The 19,465-nt window shown below is 38.1% G+C and overlaps 1 protein-coding gene across 3 annotated transcripts in view; it reads right to left on the bottom strand.

Moving 5' to 3' along the window:
* The window catches only part of ORC2 (origin recognition complex, subunit 2), a 49,636-nt gene extending 31,744 nt beyond the window's left edge, over positions 1-17,892 (bottom strand). The window contains exons 1-5 of one of the 3 annotated variants that reach the window (XM_008582120.1): positions 17,696-17,892; positions 14,738-14,782; positions 13,691-13,794; positions 13,064-13,207; positions 8,456-8,545 (exon numbers count right to left, since the gene is read on the bottom strand). In XM_008582120.1, coding sequence (XP_008580342.1) covers positions 8,456-8,545; positions 13,064-13,207; positions 13,691-13,787 — 331 coding nt within the window. In that variant the 5' untranslated portion in view covers positions 13,788-13,794; positions 14,738-14,782; positions 17,696-17,892. Of the gene's footprint in view, positions 1-8,455; positions 8,546-13,063; positions 13,208-13,690; positions 13,795-14,737; positions 14,789-17,695 lie in introns of all 3 variants that reach the window. The other 2 variants (XM_008582118.1, XM_008582121.1) reach the window with 2 other exon arrangements.
* Between the last annotated feature and the right edge of the window lie 1,573 nt (positions 17,893-19,465).

Genomic DNA, 19,465 nt, shown 5'->3' on the forward strand with positions numbered 1-19,465 from the left:
GCCAGTGAGCGGCCGGTCTGTATGTGGGATCCGAACCCTCGGCGGGAGCGCCGCCGCACTTCCCAAGCGGTGCACTGTAGCAGTGCGCCACCGGGCCGGCCCTAGGGGCCATTTTAAATGAAAAATACAATCTTTAATAATGCTCACACACTCACACTGTGAGAGGCATGTGGGAAATGAGCCCAAAGGAAGGAACAGAATTACATTTCCCAAATTAATACTCACACTGGGACATTGCTCAGCCGAGAAAAAAGGTACACTCTAGTTAAATTTTTTTCTTTTTTTTGATGGATAAGGTATAGTTAAATTTGTATGAGTTAAAGCCATTTTACCAGCTCCTAAACCTTTTCTAACCCAGCTTCCATTTTTATCATCCAGTCTTGAAACTAACGCAAGATTCTCATGACAGTATCCACAAATGCATAGGCTTCTTTTTTCTTTATCTTCTGGGTCTTCTATATGATTCACTAAGGTTTTTAAAAATCTTTGCTTGAAATTATTCCTCCATCTGGGTCCTATGACATTAACCTGGTTCCCTGGCTACTGTTGGTAGTTATTTTATTTCTTCTTCACTGTCTTCATCCTCCCCAACATTCCAGACATGCCAAAGGCACCATCCTTGGTCCTCTCTTTACAATAGAAAAATATACCATTTTCGGATTAAAGGCCACTGATCATGGGATAGGAAAGAAACTTCAGTACCAAGCGAATTAGCTGAGATAATTTTGGTTTTATACTGAAACATAAAAATTCTGATTTTAAGGGCTGAGCCCGTGGCGCACTCGGGAGAGTGCGGCGCTGGGAGCGCAGCAGCGCTCCCGCTGCGGGTTCGGATCCTATATAGGGATGACCGGTGTGCTCACAGCGCTCACTGGCTGAGCGTGGTGTGGCCGGTCTCAAAAAGGACAAAAAAAAAAATTCTGATTTTAAATAACTATTAGACTACAAAGGAAACAGGGAGAAGGAAAGAAGAATTGAAGGGGAAAAAGAACAAGATAGTCATCCCTGTGAGCACACAGAGATAGGGAGACACCCAAATACCTCTTGGGCAACTCAAACTCATGTCTGATAAGCACCAGGCACAATGGCTAGGATGATTATCTTTCCTTGCAATCTCCTCTTCCTCCTGTATTCCTTACCTATTTCACAGTACCTCTATCAAGATGTTAAGTGCAGAAATCCCAGGATCATCCTAGTACCCAGCTTCCCACCCTTCTACCATTCCTAACTGCATCTCAAATTCATAACCTCATCCTATTCCCACAGCTCCCACCTTTGCTCTGGTTCTTATCACATCTGTCTGGACTACAAGAGCAGCCAGTTCACACTACCAGCAGGAGCGTTCTAAGACACAAATCGGATCAAGTAACACCTCTGCTTAAAACCACCCAATGATTTCCTCTCACCTTATCCACAGATGGAATATATATTCCTTTGCTTGATATACAGGCCTTCCACCATCCAGCCCCCTAAAACTGATCAAGTCTTATCTTTACTAGAGCTCATTTTGCAGTTTGTGCTCCAACCATACGCATGATTTACAGTTGCCTGGATGGATCATGCCTTTTTCTCTTGAATATCCCTTTCTCCTAGTCTTCCTGACAAACTCCTGTTCATCCCTCAAGAATTGGCATCACCACCTCTGGAGCATTTCTTGAGTTGCCCCAAATGTATCCCTTTCTACTTTGGGCAACCACTGTAACCTGTACATAATAACTCTATGGAGACTGGGTGGTAGTAGTTTAGAGTGCAGGCTTTGAAATCAAACAGACTTGGAATCTAAACGTGGCTCCACCACCTATGTGTGATTTTGGATGAGTTATGTAACCTACCTAAGCTTCTGGCTCTTACATACATACAGAGGGTCCCCAGCTTACCATAGCTCTACTTAATGATTTTTCAGCTTTATGATGGTACTTACAACTGTGTATGTTAACGGTGAGCAGCCATACAAACATTCTGTTTTTCACTTTCAGTAGGGTATTCGATAAATTACATGAGCTGTTCAACACTTTATTATAAAATAAGCTCTGTGTTGGATGATTTTGCCTAACTGTAGGCTAATGTAATTGATCTAAGCCCATTTAAGGTATGCTAGGCTAAGCTATGGTGTTCAGTAGGTTAGGTGTATTAAATGCATTCTCTTGGGCCAGCCCGTGGCTCACTCGGGAGAGTGCGGTGCTGATATCACCAAGGCCATGGGTTCGGATCCCACATAGGGATGGCCGGTTCGCTCACTGGCTGAGCGTGGTGCTGACAACACCAAGTCAAGGGTTAAGATCCCCTTACCGGTCATCTTTTTAAAAAATAAATAAATAAATAAAAAATAAAAAAATAAAAATAAATGCATTCTCAACTTAATGATGTTTTTAATTTACGATGGGTTTATCAGGATGTAAACCCATCGTTAAGTCGAGGAGCACCTGTATATATGAATACATAAAGTACTAAGCACAGATCCTGGCGTATAATAATTGCTCAGTAGTAATAGCTATCATTATTATAGCACTCATTAAACTTACGAGCAATTATTTTGTTTCTATTTCTATTGATAGGTATAATCTTTACCTATCTGTGAAGAACTGTCTTAATCATTTTGGTATCTTCAGTCCTCCATAGTAGGAGGCCAATAAATGATAGCTGAATGAGTCACTTTTAAGAAGCAACAGCTCCATCATATAGACTTTCAAGTACTGCTCTTAAATAATTTAAAACAAAATTACTTTTTGTAAATTTTGGCAGAAACATGGATATCACTGCTTGGCCCTTCCTCAAGCGTCTCCTTTGTGAATTCATCTCCTCTTAATGCTTACCTCTTACTTCTAAGCTAAAAAGTATCTGTATCTCCTGTCTAGCCCGCTTACCCTCTCAATAAGTTTCATTGTCTACTGTCAATATATTTTGCCCTTCCCACACCTATGACCAAACAATTACTACAGTTTCATGCTGAGCCTGATCTCTGAGAATCCTTCTCAATATGAGGGGTCTTCAGTAAGTCATGGAATAATTCATAATATCTTTTAATTCAATTTTTCCATGAACTTCTTAAAGTACTCACATATAATGCTTCGGGCAGCCACCTCTAATCAATGAGTTAATTCCAGATGGATGCCACAGGTCAAGCCCTACTCTACCCAGACGTATCATCAATACCTCAAAATTTGTCCAAATCACATTTGTCATGTTCTGTTTTAGGTAAGCCTCCTTCATTTTTTTTTTTTTTTTTAAAAGATGACCAGTAAGGGGATCTTAACCCTTGACTTGGTGTTGTCAGCACCACGCTCACCCAGTGAGCTAACCGGCCATCCCTACATGGGATCCGAACCCGTAGCCTTGGTGTTATCAGCACCACACTCTCCCGAGTGAGCCACGGGCCGGCCCCTAGGTAAGCCTCCTTCACAGTTTCTTCATACCTGCTGAAACATGGAAGTTTTTTTTTTTTTTCTTTCATGTGTTCCCTTATGCTGTTATTTTTTTCAGTATCTTTTTCACAATTAAAATGAATACTCTTCATTCCATTTCTAAATCTTTGGTGTAGGGCCAAAATAAAATAATACTATGATGATGCTTTCCTAATTACCTTATGCCAAGCCATCCTATATAACAATACTTCTCAAAATATATAGTCCAAAGGCTAGTGTCAGTCCATAAAGTGTTACTGGCTCATGATAAGAAATGAAGAATATTTAAAGACTTTTATAGTTGTTTAATATTACTGCAATATTTAACCTCATGAATACATCTTGTTGAACAGGGGAACAGTCTGAGTGTTGTTAAACTCATGTGAGAGTCACATTCTCCTTGAGTTGTGTACTAGTTATACACAACAGGACGTACTACAGCATGGTATATTTCAAGGTTAATTTGTGGACCTCAATCCAAAAGTGTATAAAATCTGGAATTCATTTGTTTACTGAAAGAGTTTGGATGTTACTGTCCTCTGAAACTCATGTAGAAATCTGATCCCCAGGGCCGGCCTGTGGCTCACTTGGGAGAGTGCGGTGCTGATAACACCAAGGCCACGGGTTCGGATCCCATATAGGGATGGCCGGTTTGCTCACTGGGTGAGCATGGTGCTGACAATACCAAGTCAAGGGTTAAGATCCCCTTACCGGTCATCTTTTAAAAAAAAAAAAAAAGAAAGAAAAGAAAGAAATCTGATCCCCAGTGTGGCAGTGTTGGGAGCTGTTTGAGTCATGGGGGAAGATCCCTCATGAAGGGATTAATGCCTCTCCCCTGGGGGCAGGGGTAGTGAGTGAGTTCTCGCTCTATTAGTTCCCATGACAGCTCATTATTTCAAAGACCCTAGCACCTCCTCTCCCTCTCTCTCTTGCTTCCTCTTGCCTCCTCTTGCCATGTGATCAGTTGGTACCTGCTGCTTTCTGCCATGAGTAGAAGCAGCCTGATGCCCATACCACATGCAGCTGTCCCCAAATCGTGAGCCCAATAAACCTCTTTTCTTTATAAATTACCCAGTTCAGGTATTCTGTTATAAGCAAAACAAAAATGGACTAATACATTTGCCAAAAGATAATTTCAATTTAACTATAACTTTATAGGATATATTTTTAGAACTGGCTTCTGGTGAAGGATTAAAGATGAACTTTGAGACTACATCATCACATCATTTTGAATTAGTAAAAAATGCATATCTTAAGTTTGTTGATATTGCTTAAAATCTCTATATTTGTCAATATACTTCTGTAAGGCTGTTTTTTCTTCTGTGAATGTTATTAAAACAAAGTTTAGATATACATATCTAAGCAAGAAATAAGCTCATTTGTCAAATTTAAAACTTTAAATACTGATACACAAAATGTTTGCTCAAAGTGTGTGTACAATCATTTAATACAGTGAATCACTATTTAACACATAAATTTTTGTTTTGTTACAACTATGAATGACATAAAGTCACAAATAGTGATTCTGTATGTGAGGGGTCAGCAAGCTATAAGCCTACGGGCCAAATTGGGCCTTGCACTTGTTTTAAGTTTTATTGGAACATGGCCACACCTATTGTCTGTGGCTGCTTTTGAGTTCTAACAGCAAATTTGGGGTGTCACAACAGAGACTGTCTAGCCCACAGAGCTGAAAATATTTACTGTCGGCTTTTTACAGAAAGTCTGCTGACCTCTGCTCTATATTTATCATCTAAGAAGGCACTTCAAAAAGTTTGTGGAAAAATAGAATTAAAAGATAATAGAAATCTTTCCATGAACTTTTTGAAGACTCCTCATATAAGCACAGTATATGTGCTTTCAATAAACATGTAGTTTTCATAATTCTTTTATTGTTCCTATGTTACATTTGTCCTGATGATATTAACTGAAAATGTAATTGTATGACCATTGACTCTAATAACAAAAAATTAACACAGATATTTTGTGTCTTTCTTCATTTTTCTAATAATTCATCTGTATTTCATTTTATGCAATAAACCAGTCCATAACATATTGAAAATTTCAAAATAAAAGTCCTCTTTGCCTAATAATAGCTTCTCATTAGTCTAATATCTGGTCCTAATCAATCTATTTTCCTTTTTTTTATTGAGGATATTTTATTTATTTAACCTCATATTCTATCATTTACTTGAGAACACTTAAAATCTACTCTCTTAGCAATCTTCATGTATACAATACACTGTTAATTAAGTGTAGCCACTCTGTTGTTCAATAGACCTCTAGAACTTACACCTCTTGTCTAACAAATTTTGTATCGTTTGACCAACAGCTCCCCATTACCCCCAACCCCAGCCTCTGGTAACCACCATTACACTCTCTGCTTCTGTGAGTTTGACTTTTCAGGTTCTACATATAAGTAAGATCATGCATTACTTGTCTTTCTGTGCCTGGCTAATTTCATTTAACATAGTATCTTCTAGGTTCATCCATGTTGTCACAAATGACAGGATTTCCTTCCTTCTTAAGGCTGAATAGTATTCCATTGTGTATATATACCTTTTTCTTTACCCATTCATCTTTTGGTGGACACTTAGGTTGATTCCTTATCTTGGCTATTGTGAATAATGTTACAATGAATATGGGACTGCAGATATCTCTTCAACATTCTAGTTTCATTTCCTTTGGATGTATACCCAGTAGTGGGATTGCTGGATCTCAAACTATTTTTACTTTTCCTAAAGTCTTCCCTTTTTCCAAGCTGGTTGAATTCCTTGCTGTTCTTGCTACTTGATACTTGTGCCGTTGCTCTTTTTTTGTGTGTGACCGGTAAGGGGATCGGAACCCTTGGCTTGCTGTCATCCGCACACCGCGCTCAGCCAGTGAGCGCACCGGCCATGCCTATATAGGATCCGAACCTGTGGCCTTGGAGCTCCCAGCGCCGCACTCTCCTGAGTGAGACACGGGTTCGGCCCCCATTGCTCTTTTGATTACATTTTTTTTCTTACCCTGGACATATTCTCTGTACTTTACAAAAACTTCCAATTAAACCCCTAGTCTATTTCTAACCTTATATTTTGGTTAGCCTAATTATATGAAATCATCGTTTATACTCAGAGTAATATATGATTTTCTGAAAGATAATGTTATTTATAAAACATTAAGGTATTCTATTTTACTGATATATTTAGGTGTAAACAAAATTAGCAACAATACTTAATGAGTAAAAGAAACTCTTTAAAGGGTATAATAATTAAGCATAGGCCCTAACTAAACATATCAGTCTACCAAATTGTGCTCCTGAAACTTCATAGTCATAACAAAGACTAAATAATCAGAATTTGTTCATGACTCTAAAATGTATATTTTTTACAGACATGATGACAGAAATGCAGAACATGAGGACAATATTCTAGTTTTTTGCAGTGTTCGCAGATAAAACACATTAAGTTAAGCGCACATTGATTAACCACGGGGAGAAATTCTACTTGATTACTCTTGTGAGTTCCACTCTCCTTTGCACTAATATTTCTCTTCTTTCTCCAATGTTCTTTGTCCTGTTCTATTCTTCTAGGATTTCCTTTGGTTTTCGTGTCTATCTGATGTTTTCTCCAATAATTATATTAGCATTTCTTCTCTGGTTTCTCAGTGCTCCTACACAGGGTTCAGTCATTTTTACAGACCTAAAAACGTTTATTTATTAATTTTTTTTTTTGGCAGCTGGCTAGTATGGGGATCTGAGTCCTTGACCTGGGTGTTACAACATCACACTCTAACCAACTGAGCAAATTTGCCAGTCCTAAACTTTTAATTTCCTGATGTAAATAATAAACACTAAGAAACACATCAATTAATGTAAATTACTGTATGTATTAAGTTATATTCAAAATTAGTGATGTGTTTAATGTTACATGTTTCAGAAAAACTGAATTTGGTAAGTGATTAAATCATATTATGTTCAGAAACACGGGTTTTATAATTATTTCCTTTATATCCCTCATCAGTGTTAACACTTAAGTGTGATTTTTCACTTGACTTTGAATGTTTACATAGGTCACTGGCTAGATTCAATGAAAATACACCACTTAAGAATATACATAGATGTTTTATAATTATAGATTATAAGCTCTCTTATACATCTATTATATTTTACCACATGGTTAATTATTATTCTCATGCTCTTGACTTTTTGATATTCCTGAACTTTTATATACTTATAGACCATCTTAATTTTCAAAGTGCTTTCACATATTATTTCCTTTTCTTAAGGCTTTCAAAAATGATGACCCTTCATACTACAAAATACAAATACAATTCCATCTGAATTTTTTTAGAGAATTAAATTGACCACATTAATTTTAATTTTATATGTAATTTATTAGTCTAGTTTCACCATTGTTCTTCGTCCTGCTCTATTTTCCTAGGATTTTCCTGATTTTCCAATGTCGGAAAATCAGCAATTGAACTCTAATTGGTACAGGTGGTAACTTAGTTAAGAAAAATGTTAGAACAGACCATTCCTAACAATTTTATGTGAACAGTTTTCTATAATACAAACATTTTTCTACATACAGTGTAAAACTTTTTTGGGGGCAGCTGGCTGTTATGAGGGTCTGAACCCTTGACTTTGGTGTTATAACATCTCATTCTAACCACCTGAGCTAACCTGCCAGCCCTACAGTGTAAAACGCTTATTCAATAAATTCTGAAATCTCTGTGTGACCCTCAAATCACTTATTACTTCACAAAATTTGGTAAGAACCTAAACTAGATATCGTGAGAAGAACAAAAGAAAAATGAAGAATGGGTTCCTACTATGAGCAGCTTATAATCTGGCTAAGAACAGAAGACATCTGAACATGAAAAAATATTAATGAGCTTTAGTATATTTAATATAAAATGACATCATTCATTTAGGGAAATGTTTCATCATTCTCTCTTAGTAATCTCTCATCATTCTTGTAGGGAATGCAATGGGATGATAATCATGGGGAATGTGGTTAAATATACCTCACAAAAGGTGAATAGTGATTACAGAAATCAAAAAAGCAACATACCTAATTTAGCCATTTTTTCCGAGTGTTTCCTAGTCTGAAAAGAATATACTTTATTCCCACCATCTGCAGCAGAGCCATTTTTCAAGGACTCTGAAAAAGAATATGCAACGTGCATTTAGGAAAAAGGGATGAAGTTAATTAACAGGGGAAAAAAAGATAAAATTTTAATTAAAATCTTAAGATTTGTACCCTTCACTACTTTGCATAAAAGTTTAACAATACGTATTTATATACAAAACATTTAAAAATACATAATAGATACTGCTTATGTAAATTTTAACATGCGAAACATATTATTAACAGATATACAAAAATATATGTAAAAATATAAAAACAAAGCAAAACCCAAGTCTAGAGAGAGATCTATTCATAACAGTAGTTGCCCCTGAGGAGGGAGGACAAAGGCACTTCATTAGTTACATTTCTTTCTTGAAGCAAACATTGCAAAGTACAATTGTTGAGGTTGAGATTTACACACCTGTCATATGGTAGCTGTCTTAACAAAGCTTGACTTAATTGACATTCTTCTATTTCCTCTTTAAATATCAGTTGCTGCCTACAACATACTGAACACTCCTTTCTAGTAGCCTACTCTCTAGTACAGTGAATCTCAAAGTGTGGTCTGCGGGTCCCTGAGGCCAAAACTATTTCACAGTAATACTAAAATATTAACTTTTGATTCTCAACCAAGAGTGAACAGTGAGGTATTTCAGAGACTACATGACATGTGATGACACATCACCCTGTCATTTAATGGCATGTGTGAAGCAGACATGAAAACCCAGTTGTCTTTTACTAACCCAGACATTACAGAGATTTGCTAAAATGTAAAACAATGCCTTTCTCACCAAAATTGTGTTTTGGCAACAAGTAGCTTTACATTTAAATATATGTAATTTATGTTAACATGAGTGGGGTTATAACAAAATAGTGCCAAACTTTACCAAAGTAGGTGTTCACTCTGTGTGTTGTGTAAGAGTTCCCATTGGTCTATATTTGTACTAACATTTGGTACTATCCAGACTCCTTAATCTTTGTGCCAGTCCAATGAGTGTAAATGAATTTCATGGGGAGAGGTGTCTTAAATTTGCATTTCCTTAATCACTAATGATGCTGAACATTTTTTCACAAGTTTCTTCTTTATGGAAGAAATATCTTCTCTATGTTGTCTTGTCTTTTCAATCTCTGTCACTTGAAGACAAGTACTAACTTAAAAAAAAGTAAACTTTAATTTTTAGAATAGTTTTAGGTTCACAGCAAAACTGAGTGGAAGGTACAGAGATTTTCCACATATTCTCTACCCTCACAAATGCATAGCTACCCCACTAACATCCCACAAGAGTGGTACTACAAACGGTGAACCTACAATGATAGATCGTCGTCTATAGCCCACAGTTTACACAAGGGTTCACTCTTGGGATTGTACATTCTATGGGTTTTGATGAATGTATGATTACATGTATCTATCATAACAGTATCATACAAAATAGTTTCGCTGCCCTAAAAACCCTGTGTTCCAGAGAATTGCCCTTCCTTCCCCTTTGACTCTTGGCAAACAATGATCTTTTTACTGTTTGCATAGTTTAGCCTTTTCCAGAATGTCATATTGTTGGAATCATACAGTATATACAGCCTTTTCAGATTGGCTTCTTCCATTTAGTAACATGCATTCAAGATTCCTCCATGTCTTTTCATGGCTTGCTAGCCCTTTTAAATTTATTTTTTTTGTCCTTCTTGAGACGGGCTGCACCGCGCTCAGCCAGTGAGCACACCGGCCATCCCTATATAGGATCCGAACCCGTGGCGGGAGCGCTGCTGCACTCCCAGCACCGCACTCTCCTGAGTGCGCCATGGGCTCGGCCCTTTAATTTTATTTTCAAGTTCTGAATAATATTCCATGGTCAGGATGTACCACAGTTTGTTTATCCATTCTTCTACTGAAGGACGTCTTTGTTGCTTATAAGTTCTGGCAATTATGAGTAAAACTGCTATACACATCACATGCTGCAGACTTAAGTTTTCAACTCATTTGGGTAAATACCAAGAAGCATGATTCCTGGATAGTATGATAAGAGTATGTTTAATTTTTTTTTTTTTTTTGGTCTTTTTTTTTTGTGACTGGTAAGGGGATCGCAACCCTTGGCTTGGTGTCGCCTGCACAGCACTCAGCCAGTGAGCGCACCAGCCATCCTTATATAGGATCCGAACCCGCGGCAGGAGCGCCGCTGCGCTCCCAAGCGCTGCACTCTCCCGAGTGCACCACGGGGCCGGCCCAGTATGTTTAATTTTTTAAGAAACTGCCAAACTGCCTTTCAAAGGACTGTACCATTTTGCATTCCAACCAGCAATAAATGGCTTCCTGTTGCTCCACATCCCTGCTAGCATTTGGTGCTGTCAGTGTCTTGGACTTTGCCTATTCTAATAAGTATGTAGTGGTATTTCATTGTTGTTTTAATTGGCAATTCCCTAATAACATATGTCGAGCATCTTTTCATATGCTTATTTGCCATCTGTAGATTTTTTCAGTGAGGTGTCTGTTCAGGTCCTTTGCCCATTTTTTAACTGAGTTGTTTGTATTCTTACTGTAAAGTTTTAGGAGTTCTTTGTATATTCTGGGTAAAAGTCCTTTATTAAATGTGTCTTTTGCAAGTATTTTCTCCCAGCCTCTAGCTTGTCTTCTCATTCTCTTAAAAAGTGCTGAATTTTAATTAGTTTAATTTGTCAGTCTTTTCTTTTGATTACACATTTTATAAGGAAACCTTTTATAATCAAGATCAAAACCATATTCTTTTATATTTTCTTCTAAAAGCATTTATAATTTTCTTTTTCTTTTTAAATATTTAGTCAAGGTAATTAATTTGTTTATAATGGAAGGTAGGGATCCAATTTCTTCTTTTCCTAGGAACATCTAATTGTCTGAACACCATTTATTGACCAGTTCATATTCAGCCCAATGATCTGCAATGCTACTTCTAGCACAAATAGTTTCTACATGTGAACAAGTCTACTTATAAGAGAACTTGTTACTGCAATTATATACCTTAAATGTTTAGCATACAAAATATGAATTTAAAAATATCAAGTAGTTCCTATGCAAAGTTAAATGATTTAGAAAGACTTGATAAAAGCTATTAACTAAAATAAATGGTTTCAAATTAGGTATAGTCATTTTTGTATGACTGTATACATGGGGTATATGATTCTACTCCCATCCCAGTTAATGAACTAGGTAATAGGCACGGATAACTCAATTGTGGTTTGTCTGCAGATATTCTAATCACATGTTATTTCTATGTCCTGGGTTAAAAAGATGAGGTGAGCTAAATTCACTCTTGAGAATCTAGAATGGGGAAACTGGAAAACCAACTCATTTAACACTGAGAACTAAACCAGAAGAAGCATTATGACTTAAGAAGAGAGAAAGTTGAGGAGTAGTAATAGTGGCCATTTATACAGTAAGTAGAATAAAAAAACATGTACATGAGGGAGATAGGTGGCATGGGGGAACAGATGCACAGAGATGACGTAAGGTAGACTAGGAGACCCATGAGAACAAAGTTCTCCGGTTTTTAATGTTTCCAGTGCTCCTTGTGCCCAACTACTGATTTCTTTCCTTGATCTTTATTTTTTTAAGCTCCTTGAGTGGATCCATGTTCCTTATATCTAGAAAACCCCTAACCAAACTATAATTCAAGCCTAAAAAATGTTTTAAGTGGGCTGGCTGGTTAGCTCAGCTGAAAAGAGTGTGGCCTTATAACACCAAGGTCACGGGGTTTGGATCCCCATATCGGCCAGCTGCTCCCCGCAAAAACAAAAGAATGTTTTAAGTTATGTATAATCTGGCAGGATTACATCAGGCTTAGGTGTTAAAAAAAACCAAAAAACCTACAATACCAGCATACCTAGGTTGGAACAACACTACTTCCTGAAATGTTCCTTCTAACTATTTCTCTAAAGATCAAGGTAACAACAAAGTGACTTGGTTCATGAAATTATTATTATTATTATTATTTTAAGCCAGTGAGCGGGAACCGGTCTGTATGTGGGATCTGAACCCTCGGCGGGAGCGCCGCCACAGTCCCAAGCGGCGCACTGTAGCAGTGTGCCACCAGGCCGGCCTGAAATTATTTTAAATAACTTAAAAATATAAATATCTTAAAAGTAACTTCATGGGCCGGCCTCGTGGGTGGCGCACTTGGGAGAGTGCAGCACTGGGAGCGCAGCTATGCTCCCGCCGCGGGTTCGGATCCTATATGGGAGTGGCCAGTGCGCTCACTGGCTGAGCGCGGTGCGGGTGACACCACACCAAGGTTTGTGATCCCCTTACCGGTCATGAAAAAGACAAAAAAAATAAAAAAAAAAAAAGTAACTTCGTAGTGGTTGATCTGTAGATTCCTTCTTTCTAAAAATAATTAAGTGCAGAACTGGTTTTTTGTTAAAAAAAAAAAAGAGAGAACTGTAGAAAAAGACTTGAATCAAATGCTTTTCCAATGAGAAACATAATATAGCACACTATTATCTAACCCACCATAATATTTTTGTGTATCTTGCAAAGCAATTTCTGCTACTAGCAGAAATATGAGTATACATTTCCCCCTCCTCAGATACCTTGAACATCTCTTCCCAAAACTTCTACATAGTTCTGATCTTTTAAGACTTCCTGGCCATCTTCCTCCAAATCATATTCCGGCTTCTTTATTATTTTTTTAGGGTTGACCAAAAGCTGAGCTCGCTCCTTCTTTAATTTAGTTCCTATAAGAACATCCAAAGAATCAGAATATGACAGGTATAAATTCTTTTTAAACATTACATTTAAATAAGTAAACAAACTGTACTACTTACACTGTCATTACTTAAGACCTGGAAAAAAAAGTCAATATTTTCTCTTTGATTAAAAGTACTAACCATCCTTCCACAGTTTATATAACTAAGTTTAAAAACCAAACGACCTTGAAAGTGTATATTTTGGGGGGGGTCAAAATAACTACATATTTTATATTACAATGAGCAGTTATTTATCACTACTACTGGGCATTTCATATTAGATAAGGCTTTATCACTTTAAATTTTCAATTAAAATTTGAAAGAAGTAAACTAAAAGACCAGTTTTTACTTAGCCTTTCTAGATCAAATACTGTGTTATATTTTCAAAATAGAATGTTAAAATATTTTCAAAAGTGAAACAATCCATAAGCATTACATAAGCATCTCTTCAATTGTATAATCATTCAGTACCTCCTTCTCTATCAAGAATGTGATTAAGAACATCATCATCTCCCACAAATTGAACCTCCAGCATCTTGTCTTCCTTTAATTCCAGTTTACTCATCATTGCCAACCTAAACAAAAGCAATATATCACTCAAAAGTGATGAATTCATATCAATTGCCAAATAAATTAAACATTCTTATAATGAATACACGTATATGTATAATTTAAAAAATCTTAAGTATGAAAAATATATTATGCATTATTGTATTAAGTTTTCACTGTAGCTAACTCAATTCTTTATCTGAAAAATGGGTGAAGAGGGTAGGAGATGTCTAAGATTTGAGGAGAGCTAAATCCAATCAAAGTAACTAAAATAATCTCAGGAAAAGAATAGTCTGTAAAGAATAATAATAAATAATCTCAGGAAAAGAATAGTCTCTAACCAACCTACATAACAACCCGTTTCTACACTGACAGAAACAGGGTGGTAAATACATGAGAGTTTAGAAAAGGGGCAGCCAAATAAAGAATAATGGTTTGGTGAATTTTATTATCTGTTCACTAGAAAGACATAGTCCATAGGGGTAAGTCTGTGATACTTCAGCCTGGAGCGAATAACCCTCAAGTACTACCCCCTTTATTTTTATTGTATGCTTACAAACAACTTTAAGATTATGAATATGGCTTTCTAGGTAACTAGGTAGTTAACACGAATCTTTCCAACACTTTATAGTCAGTTCCTCACTGAACTAACTTCAGTCTGGCAAGCAAAAGTTGGATCAACTCTAGCTATTCTGACAAAATTGAGTTTCAGAACTTATAATGCTAATGGTCTAAAACTAACTAATGACAATTCCAACTGCTGCCTGCTAATCAGTTTACACAAAAAATATAAATTAAGATTCACTGCTCTCGGTGAATATTTTTTCTCTCCTCTCTCTTATAATTCCTGTTTTTGCCTTTTCTTCTGACAAGAGGAACTATTACTGTGTCTCTCGATGAGACTCACTGTTGCCAAATTTTCTTTTGACAACTGGTATGCTTAAATGACTTGTTTCAGTTTTCATTTACCTTTTAAGGTACTACACATTCTGCAGCTGGAAAATTCAGAGTCACCTGTAACTGGAAAAAGAACTTAGTCAGGGGTCAGTTAACAGGAAAACAAAAGCAACAGGACAAAGCCAAGAAGTCCACAAGTTGTAACAAACATGATGAATAGATAAATGTAGTCCTTACAAAGCCAAAGCTGTCATGATGCTATAATAAAGGACAAAAATGAACATTACCTTTTTGGTCAAGAAGCCCTAGAAACTGAAAATATCTGGATGGGGTTAGGGGATAGGAGGATAAAATTTGGAGATTTTGTGCTAGACATAGTTTTAAGTAATATGAATGTATTCTCACTTAATCCTCACAATAACTCTGTAAGGTTTATATTTTATAATTTATGTGACCACTGCTAGTAAAATATGTCCTCCTGAGCCATTTTTCTAGTGATGATACTGCTTCCATTATGGGGAATCAGGGTGTATTAGAGAAAAAGCTTAATATATTTACATACTTTAAAAGCTTAATATATTTACATATTTATGTAAAATAAACTAACAATTCCTTTATATTTGTATAAAATGAATAGGTTTTTTTGAGGGACTGTTTGTGAGGCACAATATTAGGCATTTTTATTTACACCAGCTCATTAAATCCTCAGATTCTTTAAGGTAGATATTTTGTGTCTCTCTCTATATATATATGCATAACTTGTGTTTATGTATATAATTTCTCCAATTTACAGATGAGTAAACTTAGGTTAAATATTATTCACCCAAATTCACATAATTAGAAAGTGAGTTAGATTTGACTGATTCCTAAATTCCTGGTCAGTCTATTACACCACGTATCTTTCCTGCCATTAAATAAAAATCTTGTTACCCTAAATGCTTGTTTTGACCTCTGGAAACTATTCATAAAATGTCTAATCACTTTCCCACATATCAGTACTTCAAGAATCTATATAGTTCCTCTAAGGTTCATTAGGTGAAACATCACTAGTTCTATCAAGCATACTTCAAAGAGCATAGCCAGATTCAGCATAATCTACATTATTTTTATTTGATTATATACTGCTGTGCTCTACAAAGGATTTGAAGCAGTGACAATGAACAAATGCAATAATACAGACGATAAACTATATAACACGGAGTCTGGATCAGGGAAAATACAAACAAAAGCAGAAAATAAAATCATGCAAAGACCTTTTGGCTCTGAGCTTCCTGGGAGTCAAAGTAAAAAAGGAGTAAAGGTCTGTTACATAACTCTCATTAGTAAAACCTTGGTAGTTCTTTGTGGGGTGGGCGGGGTGGGGGGGGGATAAGATCTCCAAGGAAAATTTAAAAACAGGGCCGGCCCATGGCTCACTTGGGAGAGTGCGGTGCTGATAACACCAAGGCCCCGGGTTCGGATCCCGTATAGGGATGGCCGGTTGGCTCGCTGGCTGAGTGTGGTGCTGACAACACCAAGTCAAGGGTTAAGATCCCCTTACCGGTCATCTTTAAAAAAAAAAAAAAAGAAAGAAAGAAAATTTAAAAACATATTCTAGGTAACAGAATATTGTCCTAGGCAATTTCCCCAAAGTATTTAACGTAAGAAATGCCTGGACAGAGGCAGCCTAACTCTCAGTCTTGTCTGTAGCCGAATGCATTTGCACAAACATTTCCTTTTCTAGATTTTAAAGCATCTTATACAGCACAAAATCACCAAACTGAAGAATTTCTGCAAAGACCTCGTTAAGAAAGTTTTCCTTCGGTTCTCTCCAACAGTTCCTGAAAAAACACTACCTAACAATTACACAATAAAATGCAAATATTTATTGACCATCTATGACCCTTCAAGGCAGTGCTTTGGGTACTTATAGGTCAATTCCGTTCAAGGAGATAACTACAAGGAAAGAAGGTGGTTAAGCACCATTTTAACATCAGATAAACCTGCGTTCTAACCGCGCTCCACATCTTACAGCTGCATGACTTTGTCCAACGTCGTCACGATTAAATGAGATCATGTGCCTGACATATAAAAACGCTCCTTAAATGTACCCTCTTATCCGTATTTTTACTTTAAAGTTCAACTTAACCATGCAGAACTCTTGTACATCTCTATACCTCATTCACCATCTAACAAAGTGCTCAATGAGTGATGAATGCTGTCCCTTTAACGTGCAGTGCTATTACACGAAGGTATAGGGCCATACTACTTTTCGTCAGATTGCAATTTAACTAGAACAGGTGTAATAGATAGTTCTATTAGGATTTCAATAGTAAAATAAGAAGTAATGCTTTAACATCCTTTTAACTTAAAAAGCTTTACCCAAAGAACCCGTTTATCAACATTTTACAACCAAGCATTGTCCCAAGGTGACTATTCAGTTAGTAACCGGACTCATTTGGTGCTTCCAGGCTGGGATGACGTCAAAGATTCTAGCTACAGTGGTAGTTTGGGGACGTGATCTCATCCCCCTCATCCGTCCTTGTACCTGCTCCTTTCACAGGGCACTTTACTACTTTCGTTACAGATGTTTACAGTTTTCTCTTCCCAGACAGAGGTCTCCGTAAGCCGGGAAACAGGACCCCCTCATCCGTCCTTGTACCTGCTCCTTTCACAGGGCACTTTACTACTTTCGTTACAGATTTTTACAGTTTTCTCTTCCCAGACAGAGGTCTCCGTAAGCCGGGAAACAGGCATGTTCGTATCAGGCATCCTTTGCACAGAAGGCCTGCCACTGCTGGACAGACTGACGAACGGTCTTCCCTAAGCGAGCCTGTCACCCCAAAAAGTATTTGCGGACTTCGGCCTGCGCCTCCAGCCTCTGACCAGTTGGCTGCGCTCCACTAGCGGGGGATTCTTGGCCCAGGGGCAGCCTGTGGAGGGCAAGAGGGAGGCGCAGCGACCTTGCCCCGGGTGTCGAGGGGAAGCCCTGGGCGACTCGGGACGAGGGCGCCCCAGCTCGGCCGCAGGGCTCAGCGCACCTGGACTCACCTCAAAAGCCCCGAGCTAAGCAGAAAAGGGAGGCAGGGTGCCCTGACGCCCCGCAACGCACCGCTAGGTCTCCGCCTAGCGTGGCTCTGGCCGCCTGGAGCCTACCGGACGCTGCCCGGCTGAGTCGTCGCAGCAGGGAAGGAGGCTTAGGCCCCAGCGCGAGAGGCCAAGTCCTAGTAAACGGCTCTCAACAAGGGCCGAGTGAGGCAGACCCGGAGGCCGGCTGGGGGATGGGAGGCCTGCGTGCGGTACACCGAATCTCCCGCCCGCCCAGGGGGCGGTGCCCTGGACAGCCAATAGGAAGAGGGGTCGGCCAGGAGCGACGGCTCTGCCGGCCATTCGGCACCAGCCAGTAGGCCCCGCCCAGCAAGAGACCTGAGGAAAAAGAATTCCTGAGCGCTGTGTTCTGGGCCTTTCTCTTCCTCCTTCCATTTCCGGGGAAGGGAAAAGGAAGTGTTGTCCTTGGGTTTGAGAAAGTTTGCGGAGCGGTTGCCGTCTGTCTTGCTTTAATCTTAAGTGTTCTATTGGTTTGTCTAGTTACCTTCTTTTGAGGAAAAAGATAATGGGAATGCATTCGCAGTTTTTTTTTGTTTGTTTTTTTAACTTTACTCATTTGGCGTGAAAGGTAGGCTCTTGTACATCTCAAGGGTTTGGGGTAAGGAGATAGTCCTTTCTTTAAAGTCCCCAGGAGGGGAGATAGTCCTTTCTTTAAAGAAGAGAAGTAGGGCCTGAGCACTGAATGTGGAAATGACATCAGACTGCTAACGTGAGGAAGAGACGAGGGAAATAGAATGAATAGACAGAGAAAGAGAAAATGAGGAACAAAAGGAGCGAACCTGGCTGGGACATGTACAACATTACTATTTCATTTATTTAAAACAAAACAAAACTACAAAGTCCCCTGCGAACCAGATGATAAGGATACAATATTGAGCGAGACAAACACGATCTCTGCCCTCACCTAAGATACATGGGAAGACATCAATCGGCCGGTCTTGAGAAAAATGCTACAATAGGAGAAGTGTGGTGTTTATTAGGGAACATGTGGTAGGGGTATCTAATTAAAAGGCCAGAAGGAGTCAAAACAGTTTCCTTGGAGGAAGAGATGTTTAAACTAAAATGAGAGTTGAATAGATTTAAACCCGATAAAGAGGAGGGGTAAGATTTTCCAGGTATAAGATCCAAACCAATATAGCAGATGTGTAAAGTTCTAAGAGTTAGGTCTCTTATGAAGGGCTAGTTGGCCCTTAGGGCATTGGTCAGATTTGTATTGAAAGATCACTCTGGATAAAGGAGGTAGGAGTGGGAAGGAAAAGATGGAGTCACACCATTTAGAAGCTATCTAGGGAATCCAGTTGAGAAAGAAATGACCATATCCTCAAAACCTCAATATTCTGTTTCAGTTAGCTGGAGTTAAGAAAATGAAAGAGGTAATTTTCTGTGCATTGGAAATAAAAAGAATTTGAGGGGCAAGTAGAGACAAGATAAAGGAAAGAAAACATAGCCTGTTAACAATGAAGTGCTTGAAGAGTGCTAAAAATTATTTAAGAATATTGAATAGGTATGTTCAGCCAATGTGTTCTTTATGTTTCTATGATGTAAGTAAACTCCGCACTAAATCTTCAATAAAGCCTTCTACATACATAGAGGCCTTGGTGGGTTTTGATTTTTTTTCATGGTATATGTGTGGAACATACAGGGAAGGAATTGAGTTTTGCATTTAGATTGATACTGGGGTAGATAAAATAGAGCCCATGTCATCAGAATGGA

Source organism: Galeopterus variegatus, unplaced genomic scaffold (genome assembly GCF_000696425.1).
Source record: "Galeopterus variegatus unplaced genomic scaffold, G_variegatus-3.0.2 Scaffold2522, whole genome shotgun sequence".
NCBI classification, from domain to species: domain Eukaryota; kingdom Metazoa; phylum Chordata; class Mammalia; order Dermoptera; family Cynocephalidae; genus Galeopterus; species Galeopterus variegatus.